Source organism: Corvus hawaiiensis, chromosome 30, assembly GCF_020740725.1.
Source record: "Corvus hawaiiensis isolate bCorHaw1 chromosome 30, bCorHaw1.pri.cur, whole genome shotgun sequence".
Lineage (NCBI taxonomy): Eukaryota > Metazoa > Chordata > Aves > Passeriformes > Corvidae > Corvus > Corvus hawaiiensis.
In genome coordinates this window covers 10,207,359-10,231,614 of record NC_063242.1, presented here as the reverse complement: position 1 = coordinate 10,231,614, position 24,256 = coordinate 10,207,359, and the positions used below count along the sequence as shown (strand labels likewise).

The 24,256-nt window shown below is 38.6% G+C and overlaps 1 protein-coding gene across 1 annotated transcript; it reads right to left on the bottom strand.

Moving 5' to 3' along the window:
* Positions 1-2,440: 2,440 nt before the first annotated feature.
* LOC125318636 (protein-glutamine gamma-glutamyltransferase 5-like) lies at positions 2,441-17,429 on the bottom strand. The gene is made up of 13 exons (XM_048289576.1): positions 17,268-17,429; positions 14,731-14,910; positions 14,167-14,409; positions 13,122-13,240; positions 12,490-12,618; positions 12,078-12,255; positions 10,974-11,106; positions 10,182-10,285; positions 9,838-10,080; positions 8,077-8,403; positions 7,036-7,193; positions 6,573-6,706; positions 2,441-5,621 (listed from the first exon to the last, which is right to left on the bottom strand). Exons 1-13 carry the CDS (start codon positions 17,272-17,274, stop codon positions 3,944-3,946), a joined length of 3,633 nt encoding a protein of 1,210 aa, XP_048145533.1. The 5' UTR covers positions 17,275-17,429; the 3' UTR covers positions 2,441-3,943.
* Between the last annotated feature and the right edge of the window lie 6,827 nt (positions 17,430-24,256).

Here is a 24,256-nt window from a genome sequence, read left to right as displayed (position 1 = left end):
CCAAATTAATGTGGTAGCAGACTTAATTATTTCTATAAACAAGTAACAGAATAGTAATGAGGGCTCAGCTGTTCATGTACACTGTATTTGATCCTTGGGTTGGGAATAGTTTCTGTTTTCAGTCCTGCATTGGTATCCTGTACTAAACTTTTATTCTGATGTTACTCAGAGTCAGAAAGTTACTCAATACAAATGAGCATAAAAGCACATTACATAACATACATTGCAGTTCAAAGACAAAGAAGAAGGAAGAACATATAAAGGTGTGGAAGAAATTCCTCCCATTTAAGGCATTGAAAGAAAGAAAGAGCTGGGACATCTGTAAAGTATTTGGATAGGATTTCCTTCTACAAATAAAGGCCTTTCTTTATAAAAACACTTCTGCAGATGCAGCATGAAGAAATCAACTTCTGAAAAGTCAGATATAATGGAAGTATAAAATAGAAGACATAAAATTGCTGCATAACAAATAAATAAATCCTTGTTATCTTTGCATTTTGAATATTTTTACATTTTCCTGGTAATATTTAATTGCTTTATTTTTATAAATAGTATATGTTCCAAAATATTTTGTTTGGTTTTAACACTAAATAAGATTAATACAGTTTTTCCCTAATTTAATCTTCTTGTCTGATGCAATATATAAAATTTAATTTACCTCTATAACTAATGCTTGGTAGGAAATTTATTCATTGAGTTATACCTTTCAACATTTTTCTTGCAGGTAATGGAATATATAAAAATAAATCACATTTCACTCAAGCATTTTATGGTATGCTGTCAGCAAATGTCCAAAGAAACACAAACGTAAAGCATTAAAAGTGAAACCATTAACTTGCAGATAAATCATCGAAACTTCTCATTTAAAAAATGATTTGTAAAGGTCTAATGAACTGTCAGGGATAAGAACTGAAAATTACCACATATTATAATCTTCCTCATCTCTAAAATAAATACAACCTCATTTCATTTGGGCACAAAAATAAATTCCACTACTTCCATTTATAATTTTAAATCATAGAAAGGGTAACTATAACAATGCATGAGCAAATGCCTTTTTTCACCTTCATAGACTAGGGAAAAATGTGAATATATTTCCCTCACTTAAATAAAATCCATGTCTGAACTGAGATTAAAATTAGAAATTTATTCCTGAACACATAAATATGACAGTACTGTATTTAATTTCTGATGACTATAACTGTCATGCTTGAGTTGGCCTTTCATTCTCTAAAATAGACTTCTTTATGTATCACACCACATTACTGAATACTGTTAATCTTCAATATATTTAATGCATTAGGCAAAAAAAAAATTAATTTCTTGTGGGTTTTACTTCAAGTAAGTATATTTGAGACAATCATTTTGGTCTGACTTATGGAAAACGCCCCACGAATAAACCAATCCACCACAAAACAAACCAGAAATTTTCTGGAAATTTAAACCATGCCTCCTGCCATAGGAGCTACTTTATAAAACATAGGCTAGGGCTTTTCATTCATAAACATTTAAGAAGGAGATAATTTAAATTCTGTTGTTTTGTGGGATTTCACTGTTATTGTTTTGGGGATTCCTTTTCTTTAGTTGTCCATGTGTTGCCCACCCCCCTCGGCCCCCCCAGATGAGTAAGAGACTGTGCAATGGACTTTGCTGGGAGACTACAAACTACGTGTTGTTATTGCCAGGCTGTATGAGACAACAACAGACTCAACAGCATTTCTTCAGTACTAGAATAATTTTGAACTTAAAGAATTTCTGTCATCCCCTATGGCTCTAGTTAGAATTAACTTACTACATTTCTTTCAAAAGCAATGTATATCCAGCATATATGGGAAGAAAAGTGGGAGTGGAGGTTGCACACCTCTCAACAACTCCAGTGACCAAATCTTTGGAGTTTCTGAAATATATGCAATCAGGCTTGTTCTCAGAAACTGGGAACATCAGAGAAGTCATGCCACTACTGGGAAAAGAAATCTGAAATGTTATTTGACAATTATGTAGCTACCATGTACTATTAACACATTTTCAAAAAAAAAAAATCACTTTTTTTTCTTAAGTAAATGCTGTTAGTATCTTTTCTACCTCTTTCTCTGCCACCCAAAGGTTAGTTCATTTTGGCATTTCTGTGGATTGAGAGTTTTACAGAGCAAAGGAAAAACTCATGCAACAAGTGGAAAGGTTTATTGAGAGCAAAGAGGATGGCTTCATTTTTCCTCTAAGATCAAACTGAGTATTTCAGGTAAAGTAGGAAATCTAGAGGTTTCTCCTAACTTCAGATCTTATTCTGAAGCCTTTTTTTCAGACCTTGAGGAAAAGAACAGGAAATTTAACAGAAGCGGATCGGAGGGAAGATTTCACAAATCAGTTCACTTGCAGAGATTTAGTCCTCACCTTTTAATAAGTATTACCAAAAAAACTCCCAAAACAATAGAATGACAGGTGGTTTTTAAATTTCTATTTTATTGTCAGTCAGGCAAAGAAATTCTCAGTATATATCTAACATAGACTATTGAAACTGTGTAAAAAAAGCAGGTGACTGAGTTATGATCACTCTACTACAATATCCAGGCAAATCTTTCTTCTACCTTACTCAGAATTACTATGCAGTTGATAGTGCTGGCACGTTCACAGCTACCATGTGACACGACACTTTTTCAAAATCCTCAGAAGGTTACTCAGTCTCATCACATAGGGGCGTGAACTACAGCAATACTACTGAAATACTATTGCTACATGGCTGAAGTTTCTGCAGCACCAGCAAACTTACCTTACCACAAAACCCCACTAACACTTGCTACTAAAATTAATGGACTACTAGAGGAAAATAATGGAGGGATGGGAGGTGATGTCAGTAAATCCAAAATTCTTGTGAGCAAATCCAAAATTCAGGGATAGTTTCATTATGACAATGTATGATTTCAACTCCTAAAACACCTGGAGAAGGTTGGAACAGTACCATCTTCTGAAGAAGATGCAGTACATTCCATTCACCTTCTTAACCTTTTGGCTGGGAGGGGTGGGTACTGGAAAGAAAGGATAACATCATACTTCTTTTTCTAAGTTTTCTAGCTATACTGAATCAAAAAGGCACAGCTGTGGAATTAGAGCTTTTCCTAAGAACCTAAATACATACAAGTATGCATATGAAAAACTTCTTGAAATATGCTATATGAAAAACAGTCAGTTGTGAAAGCAAATAAATTGTATTAATTATTCATAGAGTTTAGCAGACTTTCTAATCTGACCTTTGGATTCCTGATACTGGTTCTGTAATACATCAAGAGTAGTAAAACTAAATTGATTGTTAGAAAAAAGGATAAAAAAACCCCCAAGCTGTTAAACTCTTCAGCTGATTTGTAACGATTTAGTTGCTCTGCCACCTCCACAGTTTTCAGTGTTACACAACTAGGGAACAGAGTGCACGCAGAACTGACCTGAGCCACAACAACGCTGGGGTTCAGGGGCCCAGTGTCTGTTAGGTGAGACATAAGGCACGTCTGCTGTCACCTCTGCAGCATCCCAAGGACAGCACATTTCATGCAGGGAGAGAGATTTGCTACGAGTGCTGTAGCCCAGGGACTTCTGAGAAATGTGCATTGCAAGAAATCAAGGGAAGAGAGAGTGAAAGAACATCATTTATAAAACAGCTTGACTGAGCAAGTAAGTCTGATTACCTGCACCGTGCAACTATTGTCACGACGGCTCCGCGGGGAGCACATTTATTTGTCACTTCCACCGTACCATATCTCAAGACATACAAGTATTACATGGAATGCATCCCTCAGCAGTTGGCTAGCAGCCTGCTTCCTGGCACATCTCAAATCCACAGATAAATGCTCAGGAGCAGCACGCTGCTCTTCATCACCCTATTTCTAACCTCTTGCAAAGTGTCTGCACACAGGCTTTATTTCACTGGCTTTGGGTTTTCCCAGGTTACTCTCCGTTACAGATATTTGCGTTTGAAATAGGTGAGAGTGTTCCTCCCGGGACTCCAGGGCCTGCGGGACCCTGCCAGGGCCAGGGTGCTGCCAGAGGGGCACGACCCAGAGCGGGTCAGGGTGGCATAGGCAGAGGGAGAGGTGGAGCGGGGTAGGGTAGTGTAGCCAGAGCGGGACAAGGTGTAGGAGGAGCGGTTCAGGGAGCTGTATGGAGGGCGTGTAAGTGTGCCGTAGGTGGCACGGGTCGAGGAGTAGCCCAAGCGCCCCTCAGGGCTCCACAATGATCGAGAGGTGGGAGCCCACGTGGAGTGGGAGCCCAAGCGAGTAGTGGTGTCATAGGAGGGGCCCCACTGAGAACCGCACAATGAGCGAGACGCGGAGGCACCCACAATCTGGGAGAGGGAGCGAGAGATGGGAGCACAGAGGGAGCGGGCTGTGGCACCTGCCAGGGGGCGAGGGGATGGGGAGCACGGGGGGCAGGCAGCAGCTGACGAGTCCAAGGGCTGAGCGGCGGGGGAGCTGGCAGGGCGGGAGCCCACGGCCACCAGCGAGGCGGAGCTGGGCGAGCACAGGGAGTGGGCCGCGGGGGGCCCTACTGGGCGGGGGGCTGGAGAGCACAGCGAGTGGGATGCTGGGGGTCCCACGAGACGGGGGGCTGGGGAACACCGTGAGTGGGATGCCGAGGCGCTGCCCACATGCAGCACTGTTGGGGTGCTGCTACGGTCAGCAGCACGGGGCACTGGGGAAGCCACTGGGGAGCACATGCTGTGGGCTACTGCGGCACTCAGGGGTTGGGAGGACAGGGTGGCCGCTGGGCCACATGGAGGCTGGGTGGTGGGAGAGGATGTGGAGCCACAAACAACATGTGAGATGGAGGCACCAGGCACTGAAAGGGGAGTTGGAGGTTGCATGGGATTACCGATGGTGTGGACTACTGGAGAGCACATGGAGTAGGATGATGGAGCAGACATAGGGACTGCCTGGGTTGCCCCACTGGGACTGGGGCCAGACATGAAGTGGGTCAGCAATGCACTCACCGCATTATTCGCGGGGACAGAGACAGAGTAGGACATTGGCCCCCCTCCACCTCCAGATGGGTGTGTGGGAGCAGGACCTGTCTCAAACACCACATGAGGCATAGGGGTGCAAACAGGGTTGGATGCTGGGGCTGGCATGGAGCTGTACATGGATGGAGGCATTGGAGCACACGTAGCAGGAGGCACAGTCTCACATATGACACGGAAGCCAGGATCGCATCCTGTCTCAAACCCAGGATTGATGCTCGGATTGAAGCCTTGGTTGCAGATGGAGTTGCACAAGGGATGGCCTGCAGGGAGGTACACGAAGTCGTACACAGGCTGCCCCCCTGCGCTGCAGTTTGGGTTGCACACTGGGATACATATATATTCACACATGGAGTTGAACGCAGGGTCTGCCACAGGGACAGGCCCAGAGCCATTCATGGAGATGGAGCCATTCTCACACACTGGGAGCGACCCGTTCTGGCTGACGGGCAGGACACCATTCTGGCCTGCAGAGCAACACACTTCGGCCTTGGCACATCCCTTGCAGTAGGCAAACTTGTGGCACCCAAGGTTGGCCAGGAGCCGGTGGCTGCCAAGCCTGTAAGGTGTGAACTCCACGATGGTCCGTGCCTGTTGGTTGGATGCCAGCGTTCCCAAACTGGAGCAAGAGAAGGAAAATAATTAGGACCCTGGGTAGCTCAGAGACCTAAGAGCTACCAGATGAGTGCATCAAATTAAGTTTGATTTTGTTATGACATATTTTAGAGACAAACTGCTAGGACAACTTTGTTATTCTTGTCTTCTTCCAAAAATAACGTATTCTCTGTTGTGAAAAGCATGGTAAAAACTTCTGTCCCAAGAGAAGATTTGGAAGACTCCCATAGTCAATTCTGTAATTGGAATTGAAAAATCATTTGTGGTACTGTCTTGAATTCTTAAAAAATGTAGCACCTTTCTGCCTCAAAGGTGTATTTATTGCTTACCAGTTGCAGCAGTTTGATAGGGCAGCTTTGTGGAATCCAGTTCATTATTATTCAGTGAGAACAATTCCTAATTTCTTCCCCTCAAACTAGTCATACTTTTGTCAGTTCTCCTTGTCATGAAGACAAGCAATGCATATTAATGAACAGCTACTTTTCCTAGAATGTTACGGCATCCTGGAAGTTTCCAGTTTCCTGTGATTAACGTGTTATGAGCTTAGAATGCATACTGCTATTTCTCACTGTCGTTCTCTAATCGTTCCTATACGTGGCTAGTGCTGGTTCATTAATATTTAGGGAATTTTATTATAAACTCAATAGGACTGTAAGGGATGGGGGACCCAGCTAGTAATTCTTGTAAAGACAAGAGTGCAGATATTTGATGCATCCACTTAAATTAAATCTTGAGAAAAATGAAGCAGCAGCATATCTTGCCAGGTTTAAATGATGATCAGTTTCAAGGAGTGAGGCTTTTAATGTAGTCTCAAAGTAATAAGAGGCAAAAAGTCCTGTTCATGTGCTAAACACCAAAAAAATCAGAACTACTGTCTCTCTCAAAACCTGTTCTGATCTTGCACACCTTAGTCAAGCCCCAATATTATCCCCATTTAAAGAATTGATGAACTTACTCAATGGTCATTGGCTCTTTGAATAAACCACAGCCTTCTAATGTCATTACGCAGTTCTTCATGTCTTCCTGGAGAGGATTACAGAATGAGATCTCTGCAGTACATGGTACTTTCAGTCTGGGTTGGCTCAGCAGCTAGTTAAAAAAGAAACAAACACATTTTATGGTTTTTTAATCCTTACAAAATTAACAATGAGGTAAATAAACGAAAGGAAAAAAACATAAAAAAGGATTATTCATACACATTTCTTTCTGACTTACTTCTATGATCTCTATACATTACTAAGTCAACTTTTACTTTACTTTAAAAATCACACCAATCTTGCTAAATTAAGAAAAGGGCAATAAGATAAAAGAAAAATGTAAAGTATTTCAAGCTTATTGAAATACTACTTAAGAAGTGGCCAATAAGGGTCCCCAAGTCTGTTCCTTAGATCACAAATTCCATAATTAAAGTTCCTTACCTTTACAATAACAGGTGGTCTGTTGACCACAATATCCCTGCTCACCATCAGAGCTTCTCCACACTCTGGGTCTGAGACAGCTACCACTTTCATAATGTTGTGATCACAGAGATAACTTCCATACTGATTATATGATATACACAGAGGAATTTTTTTCACTGTAAAACAAATTTATTTGAATTTTTTTTCTGAACTTTTGATTAATATTTCCACTTGCCTTCTCCTAAAGTTTAACTTACACTTACAAATGGCTTAATTAAATATTGAGTTATCATGGAATCGTTGAAAATAGACAGGGTTTTTCCTGACTTAGGGTGATACATTGCTATCTACAGCAATCAGTTTCACAGTTTTCAATTCATCTATCAGTGAATTTGCAAGGAGATTATTTGGTTGTTTATTATTATTATTATTATTACTATTATTATTACTATTATTGTTATGCAAAATTTGGAAACTTTCCTCCCAGTGCAATTCTTAAAGCAATAATTCAAATATAGGCAAATTAAAGCCTGGTAAAATAGAATTTTAATATTGGTATGAAATTTTGTCTTACAATGATGCGGTTTAATTAAAGCAATCTTCTTTCTTCCAGAAAAATATATTAACCATGGAAGCAGGTGTTTATACTCTGCTACACATTTGCACTTCTCAGCATATGGTATGTCTAGGTGCTCTAAGAAGTGTTTTACACTGGCTGATATCTTCTAGCCAAAGAAAACATTGCTTTTCTGATAGACAATTGCGGCTTTATCTTTGTATTGAGTATCGAATTCAGGATCGAAATTTTAATGCAATCATTATTTTAAAATACCATAAGAATCTCTAAACCTTGAGAAATTAAGGAAAGACTACAATTTACCTCTCACTATACATGTAGTATTGACATTGTGTTGATTTTTGAGTGATCACCCTAAAGGGAATTCAGCTGTCAAGATTTAACACATTTCACTTCCCACCACTATTAAGAAGTCTTCGCAAATCCTAAAATCCAACTATCTCTTGAAAAGAACAGGGTATTAGACAATTTCATCCTCTTACCTTCCCTTGGACCCAGTGTGACGTTCACAGTGTCTTTCCAAAATTGATCCATTGGGCAACCACTGTAGGTTATAATTTGTGCGCACAAATTAAACTTCAGGGTTTTGTTCTCATTACGCAAATTTTCAAGCAGCCAGTGCAGTTGGACATCTTCACCATACATTGGGCAGTTAGCCATCTTTAACCTCATGTTAATTCCAGAGTCGCTCAGAAATGGGTTTTTCAGAGACGATAACTCTCTCTCTATATGACAGTTGGAAGCATTGCAATACCCTGGGTGAATTCTTCTGTAAGCCCGGAAATAGGCTTCTTTGTTTTTCACAGAACCTGTTGAAGAAGATACATGATAATGAATCTGTTGGAGGCACAAGAACCTTATTATTATTCTACCTAAATAATAAAGATCATTAAATTTATTGCTTCTCCTTCCTGGAACCTAAAGTAGCAGGTTGCTGTTAAACAAATGCACCAGATAATGAAATACGAGATACAGCAGTCTGAATGCACAGAAGAAAATAAACATCTCAGGGAAAAAAAAATTTAAAACCGTATTTTACTTTTAAGTAGTTAAATTTAAAAATGGTCATGTAAATCTCAAAATGTATTGTTAGTACAAAACTCAAAATATAACTCTTTAAAACGATAAGGGTGAATATGAGATGCTACCAGTTCTCTCAAAAGGTAAAATATGCCATTAAAACAAAGAAACTATCAATTGTTTTCCAACCAACCAACCAAAAATTAACCAAAAAAACCCACAGAGCTTGCAAATGTACAATCAGCTGTGATCTACTGTTCATTCCTTTATGCAATTTTGCTGGTTGAACTCCTCCCTTCTATTGGAATATGAAAATCAGTAATCCGTGGCCCAAAGTGAGAACAGCAGAATATGCTAATAATACATGAATTTAGTTAAGTAAGCATATTTGCTGACAGACCTGGCACAAGAGGCAACAAGTAAGGCTTTAATCCTAGGTTTAGAAGAATTTGTGGGTTTTTTTAGATTCTCTCAAGTCTGCTAATATTTTAAACTATTGTACAGATGAGACCAAAACATATGCATACAAACAGTGTTATTGAAAGGGCTGGAAGGCATGTCCTGTGAGGAACAGCTAAGGGCTTTGGCTTTGTCTAGGTTGGAGCAAAGGAGGCTGAGCAGTGACCTCATTGTTCTTTGCAGCTTCCTGAGAGGATGAAGTGGAAGGGGAGGTGCTGAGCTCTTTTTCCTGGTGTCCAGTGGCAGGAAGCATGGGAATGGTTCAAAGCTGTGCCAGGAAAGGTTCAGACTGGACATTAGGAACTATTTCTTTATTGTGAGGCTAGTCAAACACTAGAACAGGCTGCCTAGACAGGTGTTTGATGTGCCATGGTTGTCAGTGCCTTAAAAAGAAGTATTTAGCAGTAAGTTTCAACTTTCAGTCAGTCCTGATGTGTGAGGCAGTTGGATGAGATGATCATTGTAGGTCCTTCCAGCTGAAATATCCTATCCTATCCTATCCTATCCTATCCTATCCTATCCTATCCTATCCTATCCTATCCTATCCTATCCTAATTAGTATGTGCTTTGTTTGAATCATCTAAATATATTTAGGAGTTTAAAAATCAAGATCTTTGAAGAGAAAAGCATCTGCCTCTTTCTCAAAAATAAAAGACAATTTCAGATTGTTCTGCATATTTTAACACAGGAGGGATTACTTTGATACTTTGATATGATTACCCTGTAAAATTTCCTCTAACCCATTTAATATATTTTCATCATACCTAGCTCATACTTGTAAGCTCCAGTGATATCTTCAAATTGCTCACTGCCAACGCTCTTGGTGATTAGACGTTGTCCACATGGCCATGTGTCACAGAAAAATTTTGTTCTTTGGGCATTGTTTTGGGAAAGCCAGCCAACATAGTTTGAATTTACTCGAGAAAACATATGATGACCATCATAATCCAAGTCCAGTTCCCCTTCCCTGATGCTTCGAACCCATGTAGGACCACTGCAAGCTGAACCTAAATAAGAACAAAAATGTTATAACACATTGTAACCTGAGTAGTAAGGGAAACTCAGCAATGCAATCTGAGGAAAGTTATTCCAACTATAGTAAAGTTACCTCTGCCTGTTTCCAGAGGTGTTGGATCCAGACACTGCCAATCACCACAGCACTGATTTATGTCTCTGCGAGCCATCCAAGATTCATTCCAGCAGTGGTATCGCCTGTAGGATGAAGGAATATACAATTAAAGATATCTCTTGGATTAGCAGGTTTAATGCCTTATGACAGAGGAAAATCATGTCAGAGATAATTTTTTAATCCACTGAAGATTTTGTGTGTTTAATGATGTTTGTGACAGGAGTGGTTTTGTTTGGTTTGTATCACTCAGACTGGAAATTGGTTCCAGAACCCCACAGACCTGATTGCAAGACATGCTTCTTTTAGTTGATAACATGCCAACACAGTTCTTTTGTTTAACAGGAATCAAAAGGTTTATAAGAATGAAGCCATCAGGATGAAGAACATCAGGAGGACAACATAGTTATCAACCAACTGATTATGACTGAAGATAATAGTCAAAATTAGTGATAAATTTTCCCTAGCTTTTCATTATATACAGCTACTAAGCTACTAAGTTTGATAGCCTTATTTATTTCTGCTGAGAAGGGTAAGCAGGCAGCGTGGATTCTCACAAGAGGTTTTGCTTTTTTCTTTTTTGAAAATCTACATTGAGCAGACTGCCTCTGTAGTAATTTCATTTTTTCAAATGTATTATTAGGAAACTGAAGAGCATTACCCCACTGAAGAGAGGTACACCAAAGAGAGACACTGATCTGCTAAATTTATACCAGTTTTCCTATCATTTAACTTTTTTAAAGGGCAAAAGAGCTTTATATTTTTCTTATTTACCATAGCTTGTCTTTGCCACACAGGTTTTTACCAGAAGAGTCAAAAATCTCATTGATACCAAGGGGATTCTCAATTGAGCAAGGAAAACAGAAGCTTGTGACAACACGGCTTGGAATTCCCAAACACCTCATCACTGTAAGAAAAAAAAAATGAATGACTCATTACAAATCACAATTAATCAGGCAAATCCTTCATTTATTTTATAAATAATTATCTTATATTCTACTTTGCGGTTATAGAAATACAATGGATAGGAAGCAATACTTGGGATGGAGTGATTCTGTCTTCAAAACTTCTTTTTAGTTCTTGAAAAGCAGTCTGATAAAAGCCTAGCTGAAAGCAATGGTTTGTTACTCTTCCAACTTAAAATAAAAACAAAAAAACCCCCACAAAACCAGATGTTTTAAGTTCAGAAATCATTAACCTGATTCTGCTTTAATAAAACTTCTTTTTTTTTTTTAAGTAAATAGTGTGATACATATAAATTCATCTACAGGACTTCAATGTAACTTTTGTCAATGTAGAAGCAGGTTCAGTAAATAAATGGTATAAAGTTGGAACTCAAATCTTCTGTCTGTAGAGTTTAGTGCACTATTATCTCATCTTTTGCATTAAAAAGGAGAATATAGCCTGATGCTTCTGTGGTTTGGAGGAGACATTACTAGAGATCTTCCTGTTCATAACTTAGTGTTTTTTCTCATCCTTCAAACATCACCCAAAGCATAAATTTTTGCTTCACAATGGGGTTAGATGACTAGACTAGGTGACCTTTAAAGGTCCCTTCCAACCCCAACTATTCCATGATTCGGTGATGCTGCACTTGCTCTGTGTTTTAATAAAAGTTCCGGTATTGATAACTGCATAATATAAAGGTCACAGAGAAACCAGAACTGCTTTTCTTGCTCTTCAGCCCGTCCTGTATAGGAAAGCAAAAGGTTGATAATAAACGCTATATCAGGAGCATGAGAAAAATATTCAATTTCTTTTCTAGTAAAATGCTTATGAGTAAAATTCTTCGAGTAGTTTTTGGGGTCAGAGGTTTTTGATCCTTGTTTTCTCTTCTTTTTTCTATAAACTAGGTAAGGACAAACTGAAATATCATACCTGTGCACATTACTGAAGCAAGCGATCCACAGTACCCATATCTGACTGGCCTGCATCTGCCACTGTACCACTGCTGTAGAATAGGGACACTTCCGTTCCAGGAAAATGGCTTTGTTCCTTTCAGGTAATCATTGTTTTCTGGAATCTTCATGATACTGCTAGTGGTATGGCTACTTATCTAGAAAGAGAAAAGAAAAGCAACCTTTCCAAATAGCCAACCATGCTTTCACATTCTAAGCTTGTCTCAAAATCGTCAGAAATTAGTGTTCCAAGTTTATTTTTCCTGTGAATCTGAGCACAGAAAGGATCTTCCCTGCTTCCCTACTGTGTTTGATTACAATGCAGTTTGTCCTATAATATAATGAAGTGTGACCTGATCTATTCAGAGGTCTCACATCCCTACAGGTCTTACCATGTGATTCACCACCATGCTGACATGCATAGGGTCATTGCGCCAACAGTGGTCACGATCAGAGCCCTGATGGTAACTCGCACCCATATCTAAGATCTTCAAGCAGATATCCAGAATCCCATCTTCAAACTGAGGAAAAAGAGGATAACACAGGCATCATGGTATGCTGACGTTGATTAAGTACCTTTCTTGTCAATAATCCAGTCTTTTTCACTTATATGAGCTGCCCTCTCTCCTCTCCTGCCCTTTTGTTTTCTTTTTTTAAATCAAGCACAGCTCCTAATGATCTGCATGGTGTTGCCTGTCTGCCTGAAGGAAAACCAAAGGCAAAAACATATAATTTTTACTTGTGTTTGGCCAATGGAATAATTTTCCTTCAGAAGCACAATATTTGTTTCACTCGTTTCCAGAACATTCTGCAATTTCCCTGATTTTACTAGACAAAACTTTGTTCCAGTTATTTGAGCTACAGTGAAATTCTCAGACATTTTGGTTTGTGTATGCATAATCCAAGCTGCTCCTAAAAACCTTTGCACTACAAATAGAGCATGCATTTCTGGAAGAATACAGATAACACTTCATTTGTCAGTGTATGGATGACATCTATTTCTGAACACGTCTTCAAAAAGTACCTGTCCAAAGTGCCATGGTCGAGAGGTAATGTGCTTGTGAACTCCTTCATACAGTATTCCATGCTCATTCAGAACATATTCTTCTCTATGGGCCTGATTGTCCATATATACAGGGTCATCTGGAAAAGATGAAGAGCTTTCATTCAGACAAAATATACTTTTCTACTTGCTTCGTTATCTTCTGCTTCACTGGATCCCTCTTTCCTTTCCTAAGAATTTTTGATTTATACTTTTAATCATGCTGAAGATTGTGGCCTCTTTAAGCTCTCACAGACAATTCATTCCTACTTACAGCTAGATAATATCTTTATTAAGTCTCTCCCTGCTGTAGAACACATGAATGGAAGAGCTTGCAATTTATCTTCACACTAAGCTGTTCTACGAGTCAAACGCTCAGCACATAGAGTTGTGTATCTGATTTAGATCAAATCAGCACAGACAATGTGAATATTTGTCATGTAATGATTTTGGCAATGTCCTACAGGCTCCAGAATTGCTTGCTACCAGAGCCAGATCTACAGAATTTAATTTGTATTTGTACTATATTATTTTATGGTGATAACACAGTATTCACAGAATTAAAAAATAGTTGAGGTTGGAAGGGACCCCTGGAAGTGATCTGGTCCAACCTCCAGCCAGTTTCCCAGGCCATATCTAGAAGGCTTTTGAATATCCCCAAGGATGGAGACTCCACAACCTCACCTGACTGAGCCAGTGCTCAGTCACTCTCGCTGTAAAAATGTGTTTCCTGGTGAACAGAGCAAACTTCCCAATACTTTCTATCCTGTCAAGACACTGTAAAAGTTGTGGGAAAAAATTATACCTCACTTCTACTACCACTAATAAAACAAATCAAAACATTTGCTTGAGACAGTCTTGAACTTGGAGGAGAAAATAAAAAATAACAACGTTAAATCCCTCCTTGCTTTTCATTATTTCTGTGACTACATCCTTTACTTACCATCTAAATAATAAATATCTTCAACATTTTTACTCATCCCTAGCTATTTTTCTTAAAACCATCTGATAACACTAAAGTTCTTACCTGCACACCAAGGGTTAAAAAGGACATAAAAATCTCCAAGACACCGCTGATATGTGTGACCACAAGATGTGATCTGCATATTGAGAATATAACGGCCAATGCAGACACTGGAGGGAGGAAACACGCTGATACTGATGCATTTTGGCTGATGAACTTTGTAGGAAGCACTCCAGCAGGTTTGGTCCAGACATCTGCCCATTGGGAAGGTGCATTTTGTCTCATTTGATTCACAGGGTCTGAGGCCTTTTCAGGAAAATAAAAACCACTTCCATCAGACTAAACAAAGCACATGTAAAAGGCTAGTAATTTTCTTAGGCATCATTTGCAAGGCGAAGCTCCCAAAGGTGGATTTCTTTTTCACTTGTCACTTCTCTAGCAGAGTGAGAAAACTTTACATATTAGAAGAACTGCCTGAGTTAGGGGAAGGTAGTCTCTTCACAAGGAACATGATTGAGTAGATTATGGGAATATGAAGACTATGAAAGAAGTCTTCTGAAGATTGTGGGAAATATTTCTATACAGCAAAGGACTAGGAAAGACTACAGAGTGTTTGGGAGTGACTACCTGTCTCCACGGTGAAAGCAGCCTGGTCCACGGAGTCATCCCATTCCCGATTTTGGAAACGAGCATAAAAGCTGAAGGCTTGCCCTCTCCTTATTATCTGTCTGTCAGTTCCGAAGAAATGGGTATTATGTATTTGACAGTTGGAAGGACAGTTCAAGTCGACTTCTCCCAGCTCAATGACTGCAGGACAGAGAAAGGAGCACAATGGAAAAAACCCATATAATTAAGTTCCCATCTTTGACTGTGGTTAAGATTAGGTGAAAGAGGAGACAGTAATGAAAGAGAGAAAATTCTTTCTAAATTCATTCAAAACTTTGTTCCAAATTCAGCAAGACTGAAATTGAGACATAGATCCATAAAAATCCCTTTACAAGTTCACCACTTTCCTAGCTTGCAGATGGAAACTTGTCTGAGTCTTTGATTTTTAAAGCTGTGCTACAAGTTTCACTTCTTTTAAAAAGTGTCTGCTTTTTAATACCTGATGCTGAGGGACAATATTAGGATCTCTACTTGAAAAGTTGACTTTGCACTGTAATATAATCTCCACGCACTACAACATGCTGTCTACAGACTGTTACTTTTCAACCACAGCTAGACAGTAAATGTGCACATGCTATTGTTTGAGACATTTGGGTTTGTTTTGTAAAAGAAATAAAATAATAAAGTAAATAGAATAAATAAAATCTTGATAAAAATGTATGTATTTAAAAGCTTAAGTGGCACTCTAAGTGACTTACGAAAAGAAAATAGATGTATATAAATATGAAACTTTTAACTGCTGTTAAATATACATGCAAATGTCTCAGTCTGCATTCCCAAAGTCATAAAAAGTTTGCAGATATCTTTGAGGAACTTAGTGGAAAAGGAAGTATTCAGAAATTGTGACATTTCAAAATGCTGACAATCTATCCCAGGTGCTGTGATTAGCTTGACAAAAATCTTGGCTGATTCCCCCTTGGGCATCCTGCCTGCATATCAGTCATTTCATAGGAGTAATTATGACACTGGTGCCAGAAGGATGGGTGGCAACATTCATCTTTACTTATTTGCATGCAACTTTTTATTTTCAAAAGTTCTTCACTCTAATTGAAGATGATGGGAGCCACAGATTCTCAGCAGTTTTGGAAATTGGGTTTACTGATGTACAAAGTCTTGTATATTATTATAATTCTAAAGGGTTAAGGTTGGTCCTGCTAAGCCTACAGAAAAATCTAACAATGCAACTTCTCTTACTTCATGGGTACTGCATTGAATACAGAATTAAAATTTAAGGAAAAATAATTTTTTCCATCCAGAACCAAGGGTGTATCCACATAAGGGGAGACTCATAGCTAAGCCCTTGGGACCAGGAGATTTTTAACATAAGCAAGTGGAGTTTCCCAGGATCACATCCTGAATTAAATAATAATTTAAGTTAATGGGGGGGGGGAGGGGAGGAGGTGGTGGAATAGGTAGGGAAGGGGCAAAAAAAAAAGGCATATTTTTCTGATTTGTTTTCCTTGAATAAAAATAATCTTTTTTTTAATCTAACTATTTGAATTTGATGATGAATTGGTCATTCAGATCTTCAACAGAGATCAGCAAAACACGCAGAGCTGGGCGCTACCCATGATAAAAATATGCACACTATCACAGCAACAACCAAAAAATACAGGAGTGCATTACATCATTATTGCTCATGAGTGCAACATACCTGCTGACAAGAAAGAGCAACAGAATTGAACTGAAAATCTCATATCTCAGTGACAGTTGTCAACCATAACACAAAGTATTCTGGTCAAACCGAAAGTGCTTATAGCACATGGCAAATTCCTGCGGCCAAGAGCACTGAAAGAACCTGATCCTTGCCTGGTCTCTGGAGGTGTTTATAAACCAAGACAGCTACTCTTCATCCACTCAGTAATCCAGCTGAACTGGAACATCAGGGAGCTGAGATACTGTGTTTCCCAGGGAAGTTCTCTACAGTCAGCCCACAGGTTGCTTATCAGATTTAAGTATAGCAACTGGATCACAAAGGAGGATTGCTGTCTTAAGCAAAGGCAGCTCAGAAAAAATACTAAAGGCAATTCAGTTTCACGTTTCTTACTGGTTTTCTGCTTCTGGTAGAAACCTGACCATCAGTACCAGTCACAGGTTTTTCTCTATCAATTCATATTTTGCCTTCATTCAAGGCAGACTACTTCAGGTATTCATTGGGAAATTGATCCTCACAGAAAAATGCTGAAACCTAGCACTTTGTACTTTATGCTTGAAATAAAATGTATTCTTTTCCATGCTATTTCCTCTTCTCAGAATTGGCTGTTGTTTCACCAAATCTTCCCCGTACCTCTCTTTTTCCTTCATAATTGTTTTTTTCAAAAGTTGTTTTTTCCCCTTTCTCACTAGTTCCACAAAGAACACCCAAACGTACAAGTCATCCCTGGACTTGATGCCATACACAAAAACATGTGCAATTTTTTAGGTCTGTACACATGATCATCTAATTATTACTGCTTTCAGTCCTGATTTAAGGGATATTAAAGTTTCAAGACACTTACCTTCCATTTTTCTTCCACATGTACTAGTATCTGAAGCACAGTACTGGTGGAGATTCCAGCTCCTCAGCAAGACGCACTGCAAGGTCTGCCTGATCTCCTCTGCGAACCAACCTAATTTCCTCTCTGTAACACTTATATTCAGAACTAAGAGGCCGTCACATGTGTTGCATCAACAAAAATACCAGTTTTAAAAGAGGCCCCACCCATGTGTCTACTGATGCTCATAAATGATTCATTTTTACTTCCAGCATTATTAGGGAGAGTCCTGCGGCTGAAGGGAGGGAAGAGATCTTGGTACCTTACCTATAGCACAGTACTCTCAGTCTCCCACAGCTTGCCCTCTCTCAAAATGATTTTAAAGCCAGGATGAATCTAAACACATTTCAGGGTAAGCCATTATTTGTAGCCACCCAAAGCTGCCTTAAATCCCAGCACCTACTGTTCCCTTCTGGCTAGACTTCTTCAGACAGCTATGGAAAACAATAAGGAACACTAGACTAAAGTTGAATTTACACTTTCAGAATATGATAAGCAGTGGACATTTTTATCATAATATAAGCAGAAAGCCCATCTTTCAGAAAGTCTGCACAGCACTCCCTCCAAGGGGAGGTCAAAACAAAATTATCAGTTACAAACTTTTCCAACTAAATTGTAAAACATGCAGAGAGCATGCACTAAATTGAAGTTGACAATAAAATTTAGCCTAAAAAATTACATAAGTTATTTATATAAGTTACATAAGTATTTATTTCCTAGCACACGGTTTTGCAGCTTCTTAGCTTACTCCCCCTCCCTTCCCCTGAAAGTATGAAAACCATTTCCAACAATACCTGTGAACAAAAGCCATGTTAATACTTTAACACAAATTTTGTGTTATTTTATCTAGGTTCCAGGCATATTTTATAAAATAAAACAAAACAACCACAACAGTGTTCTCTTTGCACTCTCAGTGATGAGACTTTAGCCTGCAAATAGGAGACATGGAGTTGAAATTTCTTCTGGCAAAACCAGAATGAACATGTGCTACAGTTTCTTCCTATCCTTCTTATGCCTCTATGCCAAGCTTTACTCCATAAGATATATTTTGAATCCCTCAAATTTATTCTGCTTTGGATTAAAAAAAACCCTAACTTTAAAAGAAAACAAAAAACAACCCCAGACAAACAAAAAAAACTAAACCCCAAAAATAATTAATTGATATGGAAAGATTCAGAGACAATGACTGATGTTCAGTGATTTGCATAACTGCCTGGATTCTAGATGGTGCTTTAAGAAACCATGAAATGAAAAAGCTTAACTAACAGTGAAATAACTTAGTAAGCATACCCTAACAGCTCAGGTATTGTGAAGCAACTTCAGAGAAATTCAAGCAAAGAAAAAAATCAGCACATCAACAGTGGGTTTGGAGGAGAGCGGTTAAAAATTTTGTATGACTGATGCATATAGAAGTGAATGTAATATTCAAAGTGTTTGTATTTTGAAAATTATAGATGTTTGGCTAGTCAGTAGACAGACATGAAAAAGTCTGAATCCTAAGTATTTCATTCACCTCTCATATATCTGAAAGATTTCTTTTTCTTAGTATTTGCCATTTGATTATTAAAATTCAACTCACTGAAAAATGAAAAATTCAAAACGACACTCTTTCATAAGAAATAATTTAGCAGCCATACACACATAATCACCTTTCAATCAGCCTGCAAAATGGGAATGGTAGTGGTCGAGTCAGCTGCCAGAGACCTGCCTACAAGCAAATGCACATACTAGCATGCAGAGAACAGAACAGAAAAGTACCAGAGTTGATCACAGTTTCCAAGAATATATTAAAATCCCCTCAAATACATCTAGTTCAATCTTCTGACTAAAATATCTTGGTAAATGAAAGCTTGTGACAAATAAAAGAAAACAAATAAGCATCAGTAAGTGACTGCACCTGTGGGTTCAAAGAGACTTAATTAAGCATTTAAAATAATAAAGAACTGAATCAGGAGCAGAACACTTTCTGTATGTATATGAGTCACTGGCTTTAGTAAGTATGCTTGCTTAGATCCTCGAAGCTGCTTTGGTGCCTATCTGTCTCTGCAGGATCATTATATAGATGCCCAGCCCCAAAGCAAAGCCTCCCAGATACCTGAGTTCCTGCCTATCAGTGTCTGCAGAGCCATCCAATTGCTGCTGCCAGCTCACAGCTATCAGACTGGTTGGTCCTCTCACTCAAGCCCAAGTCTCATGCACCTAAAATAAGAACCTTTAACAAGGCAGAAAATCATAGCATTCTGGCTCTCTTGGTGCACTCAGTCTATTCTTACTCCTTTTGCCTTCTAAGCCCTGCATTGTATCACTTGGATTTGGGTCATCCATGAAACAGGGCCACAACCCGAAAAAAAAGAGCCATGGGAGACTGGGCACAAACAGGAGACACAGATATAGTCCAAAGAAAGGTTTTGCCTCTCAGTTTATGGCCTCTCTAAGTGACTGATGTGTCCCAGTTGCTGACTTCCAAGGCAGGTTGCTGACATCTGTGTGAAGTGTCTCCTCCTGGATAGAAACAGCTCCCCTCCCTGCCTGGCAGAGAGGTGTGCCAAGCTGAGGTTGACGATTCCTTGGTCCCAGCTGAGGGTGCTTTCCCCTCCACCTCCATCTTTTTCCCTCACACTTTACTCATCATTCAAGCTGTCCTCCACATTACTACGGTATCTTACACATCCAGCATTCTCTGACATGTACAAAGCAGATGATATGCAAGCCTGAAAATTCTGCAAGATAGCATAACTATGAAGATTTAGGCACTTTCAGAATTTAAGCCATTTAGGTTATTAAGTTTCTTTAATGACCTCAGTGTTGGACTTACAACAGTAAGACTACATTTGCCTTTTACAGTAGGCTTGGTGTTCTTTTTAAATATTACTTATGTTGCAATAGACTGACATGTGACGAGAATTTACAAAGTCAGGTGGTGGGCCTGATAAGGGTCAAAAATCTCCCTAGCTTTCAATTGCCTACTAAGCCACCAGGAAAGGGTGAGGATTGAACAACAGGTCATCGCAATCACAGAAAGAACACCTGTGAATGGCACTAATGCAGTTCCACTGCATCACTAATAAATTTGGGAACAATGGAGAGGTTGCAGTAATCAAGAATCCAAGCAAAGAATCCTTTCAAGAAAAGGGTACACAAAATGACAGCTCAACAGGAGAAAAAAGAAGGAATCAGAAATTATGTGAACTGAGGTTAAAGGGTTTTGGTGAAAGTGTCATCTGCTGGAAAGCTGGGTTAACTGCAGTTGTTAAGAAACATTTTTCAACTTACGTATGTGTCAACAAGCAGCCCTAAAGTTCATTTTTTGAACTTGGTCATATAACTTTATTCTTTTGATCACTGGACCTGGAGTTGATCTTATAGCAATGACTGACACTGTAAAAAGATACCTGTCAAGATAGTATATTTGAAATCATTAAGTGGCATCACTCTCTGCTCCTGAGAGTTCAGGAATATTCATGTCTAACAAGGAAAGGGGATAGAGAAGAAAAAAATCAGATGCCACAGGTTAACTCTAAAATAAGCACATTTGTTAGGGATCCACATCTGACATTTAGAAGCTTCATATTACAAGGGCTACAAGCTGGCATACTAACATGAACTCTGTCACACAACACACCCAGAGTTTCTTAAAATTCATAAATTAATTTGCAATGAAGTTACCTTTCATTAAAGAGCCTGAAAGCACTGGCAGGTACTCTCTTAAGTGTAAGCAAGCATTACACCACCATATTTACAGATGAATTAGGACAAAGAAATGCTTCTAATGAAATCTTAAACAAGAAGCCTATTTGTTTTAAGAAGTACATGGCAGCTTTGTCTTTCTAGAAGCTGAAGGAAATTAGTAGTATTAAATAATTATAGGTGGCTTCTGACACAACGAAACCACCAGTCTTCTTACAAAGAAACCCAAAACTCCTTCAAGGAAGCTCCTATCCCATCCTAGCTGGACCATCATTTTGAGTTCTGATGGAGCTACTTGCTCTCTTGTCTCAGCGTTTTTACTGGGTTTCCATTAACTGTGTAAGCCACTATTTTGCTCCATGTAGTAGGATGTTTGTTCAATATCTCCGGTGCAGATGAGGAACACACACACCTATAATGTTGCAGTATATGCAGAATGCAGAAAGGTCAATTACAGAACGTTCCTCATGACAGCAGGCAACATCATTTGTGCTTAAGGCATATTGTCAACATATTTAGAATAGAACCTAGGTAAAATGCTAACCCATGTATGTTAATAACAGTAGCAACAGTGACCGGGTTAACTGAATAGAATAAAACCATAAACATTGCATAAGTATCAATTAGTAGGTTTTAATAAAAATAAAAATTTCATTTGTTTACCACAAAAAAAAAAAAAAAAACAAAACAAAAAAAAAAAAAAAAAAAAAAACACCAAAAAACCAAGGCCCCAACCCCTTTTCACAAACTGAAGCTAGAATTTATAGCTGAGTAATTTGGCAGGTAACCTACTCTAAGTACTGTAAGTTCACTTTCAAATGAGCTTGTTCCCAACTGTATTTAAAAACGGAACTGGAATAAGCTAGCACTACTGTAAATTCAAACCTCAGCTCACTGAGCAGTAACTTTCCCACACAGAGAAACCTATAAATCACCCAGCCTGTGATTATAACCCACCAGTCTAACTTCCCCAACAATCCAGTAGATACCATGGATCTGTTACTTGTACAGGGAAGGCTAATTGGAAGAGACTCTGTCTGAGCAGTGGGAGTTGAAAGAATAAAACGAGGTGAGACAGTTACCAGGTTGGATCATAGGAGATTTGAGGCTCTCTGGAAGAATGAAAATTGGCTCCAATTCTGTTCTTTAATTTAAAGCTTCAACTTTTAATGAAGATTGTTTGTTGTTTAAAAATATCCATTTTCTCATCTAATGCTTTTTTGGTAGATGTTCATTAAAAATTTTGTTATGTAGGAGTAAGTTCAACATCTTGGGGCACAGGTCTAAAATATAGATCTCCATCCCAGCAAAAAAGTCTCAAGTACTCTTACAATATAAAGAGCTCTTGATTTCACCTGGGAACTATTTAATGTCAAAAATAGAGATGAGGAACTACTTCTATTCTGAAAAACTGAGTTCAATTTCTGACTGATGTAACCTGCTCAAGTTTTCTAAAATTTCCCACGCATTGCTTATTTTGAACTTAAAAAATACGTAGTTATCATCAGGTTTTATTTTAAGCAGTTGGGAGTAGAAGATACAAAAGTTAAAATTAACAGTGACAGACTCTTTAAATTCTTGTCCCTTTCAGGACTCTACAGTAGATATCTTACACATATACAAAATGTGGTTTATAAAGAAGACAGTAATGTGTATGAAGAGTAAAGAAGATGCCTTGTATCAGAAACACAAACCCCAATTTTTATTGGTTTTTTAAACGTATACAGGCACACTTTCTACAATGAGAAATAGCATATTAACTCACTTGTAGGCTCTGGTGGCAATTGGTGTTGTTTTCTCTGCTCGTTCAGGTATAATTAGACAACAGTTTTGGGCAGACAAACTAACACGTTTGCTGGAATACCAATCAATGGCATTGCTCTAATGGTATTTGCCTCAGCTTTCAGTCTTCCCAATAGTAGGGGATTAGTGATTGATTTCAGTGAAACATAGAGCTCTGCTTTCAGCAGTATAAATACAGCACAAGACACAGAACAAAAAGTGTCAGAAGGGTAAGGAGCTGGAAGTGCTGGTTTAGGTGGAGACAGGCAGCAGCACAAGCCAAAGCAATAGCCATCATTCCCTCTCGATGGAAGAATTTTTATGTATTGCTTTAGCTGTGTTATAGGCTGCACTCCACTTCTGATTGCTCATCCAACTCAAACTCTGCTCCTGCAACATATTTTTATTTCTAGTTCACTACTTTGTCATAAGGGACAGACAGGTCACCTCAACCACTAATGGCAATGTATGAAAGGAGGTCACAACATAAGTCAGGGCTGGCATGAACACAGCTGTTGTCTCTCAGTATAAAGCAGCAAATACCTCCAGCTCCTGTACAAGCATGGCATACAAACATAATCTTAGAATGATGCAGCAAATACTTCCAACTCTTTTACAAATCCAGCTGTACAGACGCAGGTATAAACACCAACACCTTTCTTTGAAGGCCCTTGTCTCCCTTTACTAGAAGTTCCTGAGTCAGTACGCTTTCTTTTACTGCAATAAACATTCTTGGCTTGCTTTGAGGTGTCTGCCTTTTGGCAAGTAGATCCTTGATGTCATATGTGGTGACATATGAGGTGTCATAAAGCACCGTAACATATTGTGGCTACAATCAAATTTTTAACACGACCATTTCATGGTATTTTATTTTTTCTACAATACAATAGTTTCAAACAATAGTTTCTGATACACACTTAATTTTATATTAAATAAGTTTTACTAAGCAAAACACCCATTAATATGTTCTATTAAACTATAAAGGTGCTAACATCTTCAAAATGGAAAGATATAAGAAATCTTATAAGATTATTTTAAGAAAGGTTTTAAGATATAAGAAACTACCTTATCTTAATTTAGATTCAATATATGGCTGTTATTCAGTAAGCTGTCATACATACAGTGCAAGTGTTTTGGCAAAACATTGTGTAGTTATTCTTGACTCAGCATTTATTTATACTATCAAAAGACATTCCAGAATTCACAGGAAGACAGCTGTTTTGGTTGTTCGGTTAGGGTTTTTTAGCAGGATGCAGTACATAATTTTATTACGCTCACTAGACTGAATTTTAAGTTAATGAACTAGGTTAAGACAAGTGTAAGGTGTTAGTTACATGTTGCCATGCTTTGTTTTGTCCTGAAAATTGGCATGGACAACTTCTTTTCGTAACTTTTAATGAAATTCCTTCACATGTTGAAAAACATAGCATAGGACTGAATATGCATTCTTTTATACCAAGATGACCAATAATTCAGAAATTATT

Excerpts from the sequence above, each read along its gene's own strand:
- LOC125318636 (XM_048289576.1), bottom strand. Across the intron at positions 12,256-12,489 it reads GCATGGTGGTGAATCACATG|ATAAGTAGCCATACCACTAG; the intron begins GTAAGACCTGTA and ends TTCTCTTTCTAG. Across the intron at positions 11,107-12,077 it reads TGCTTCAGTAATGTGCACAG|TGATGAGGTGTTTGGGAATT; the intron begins GTATGATATTTC and ends TTTTTCTTACAG.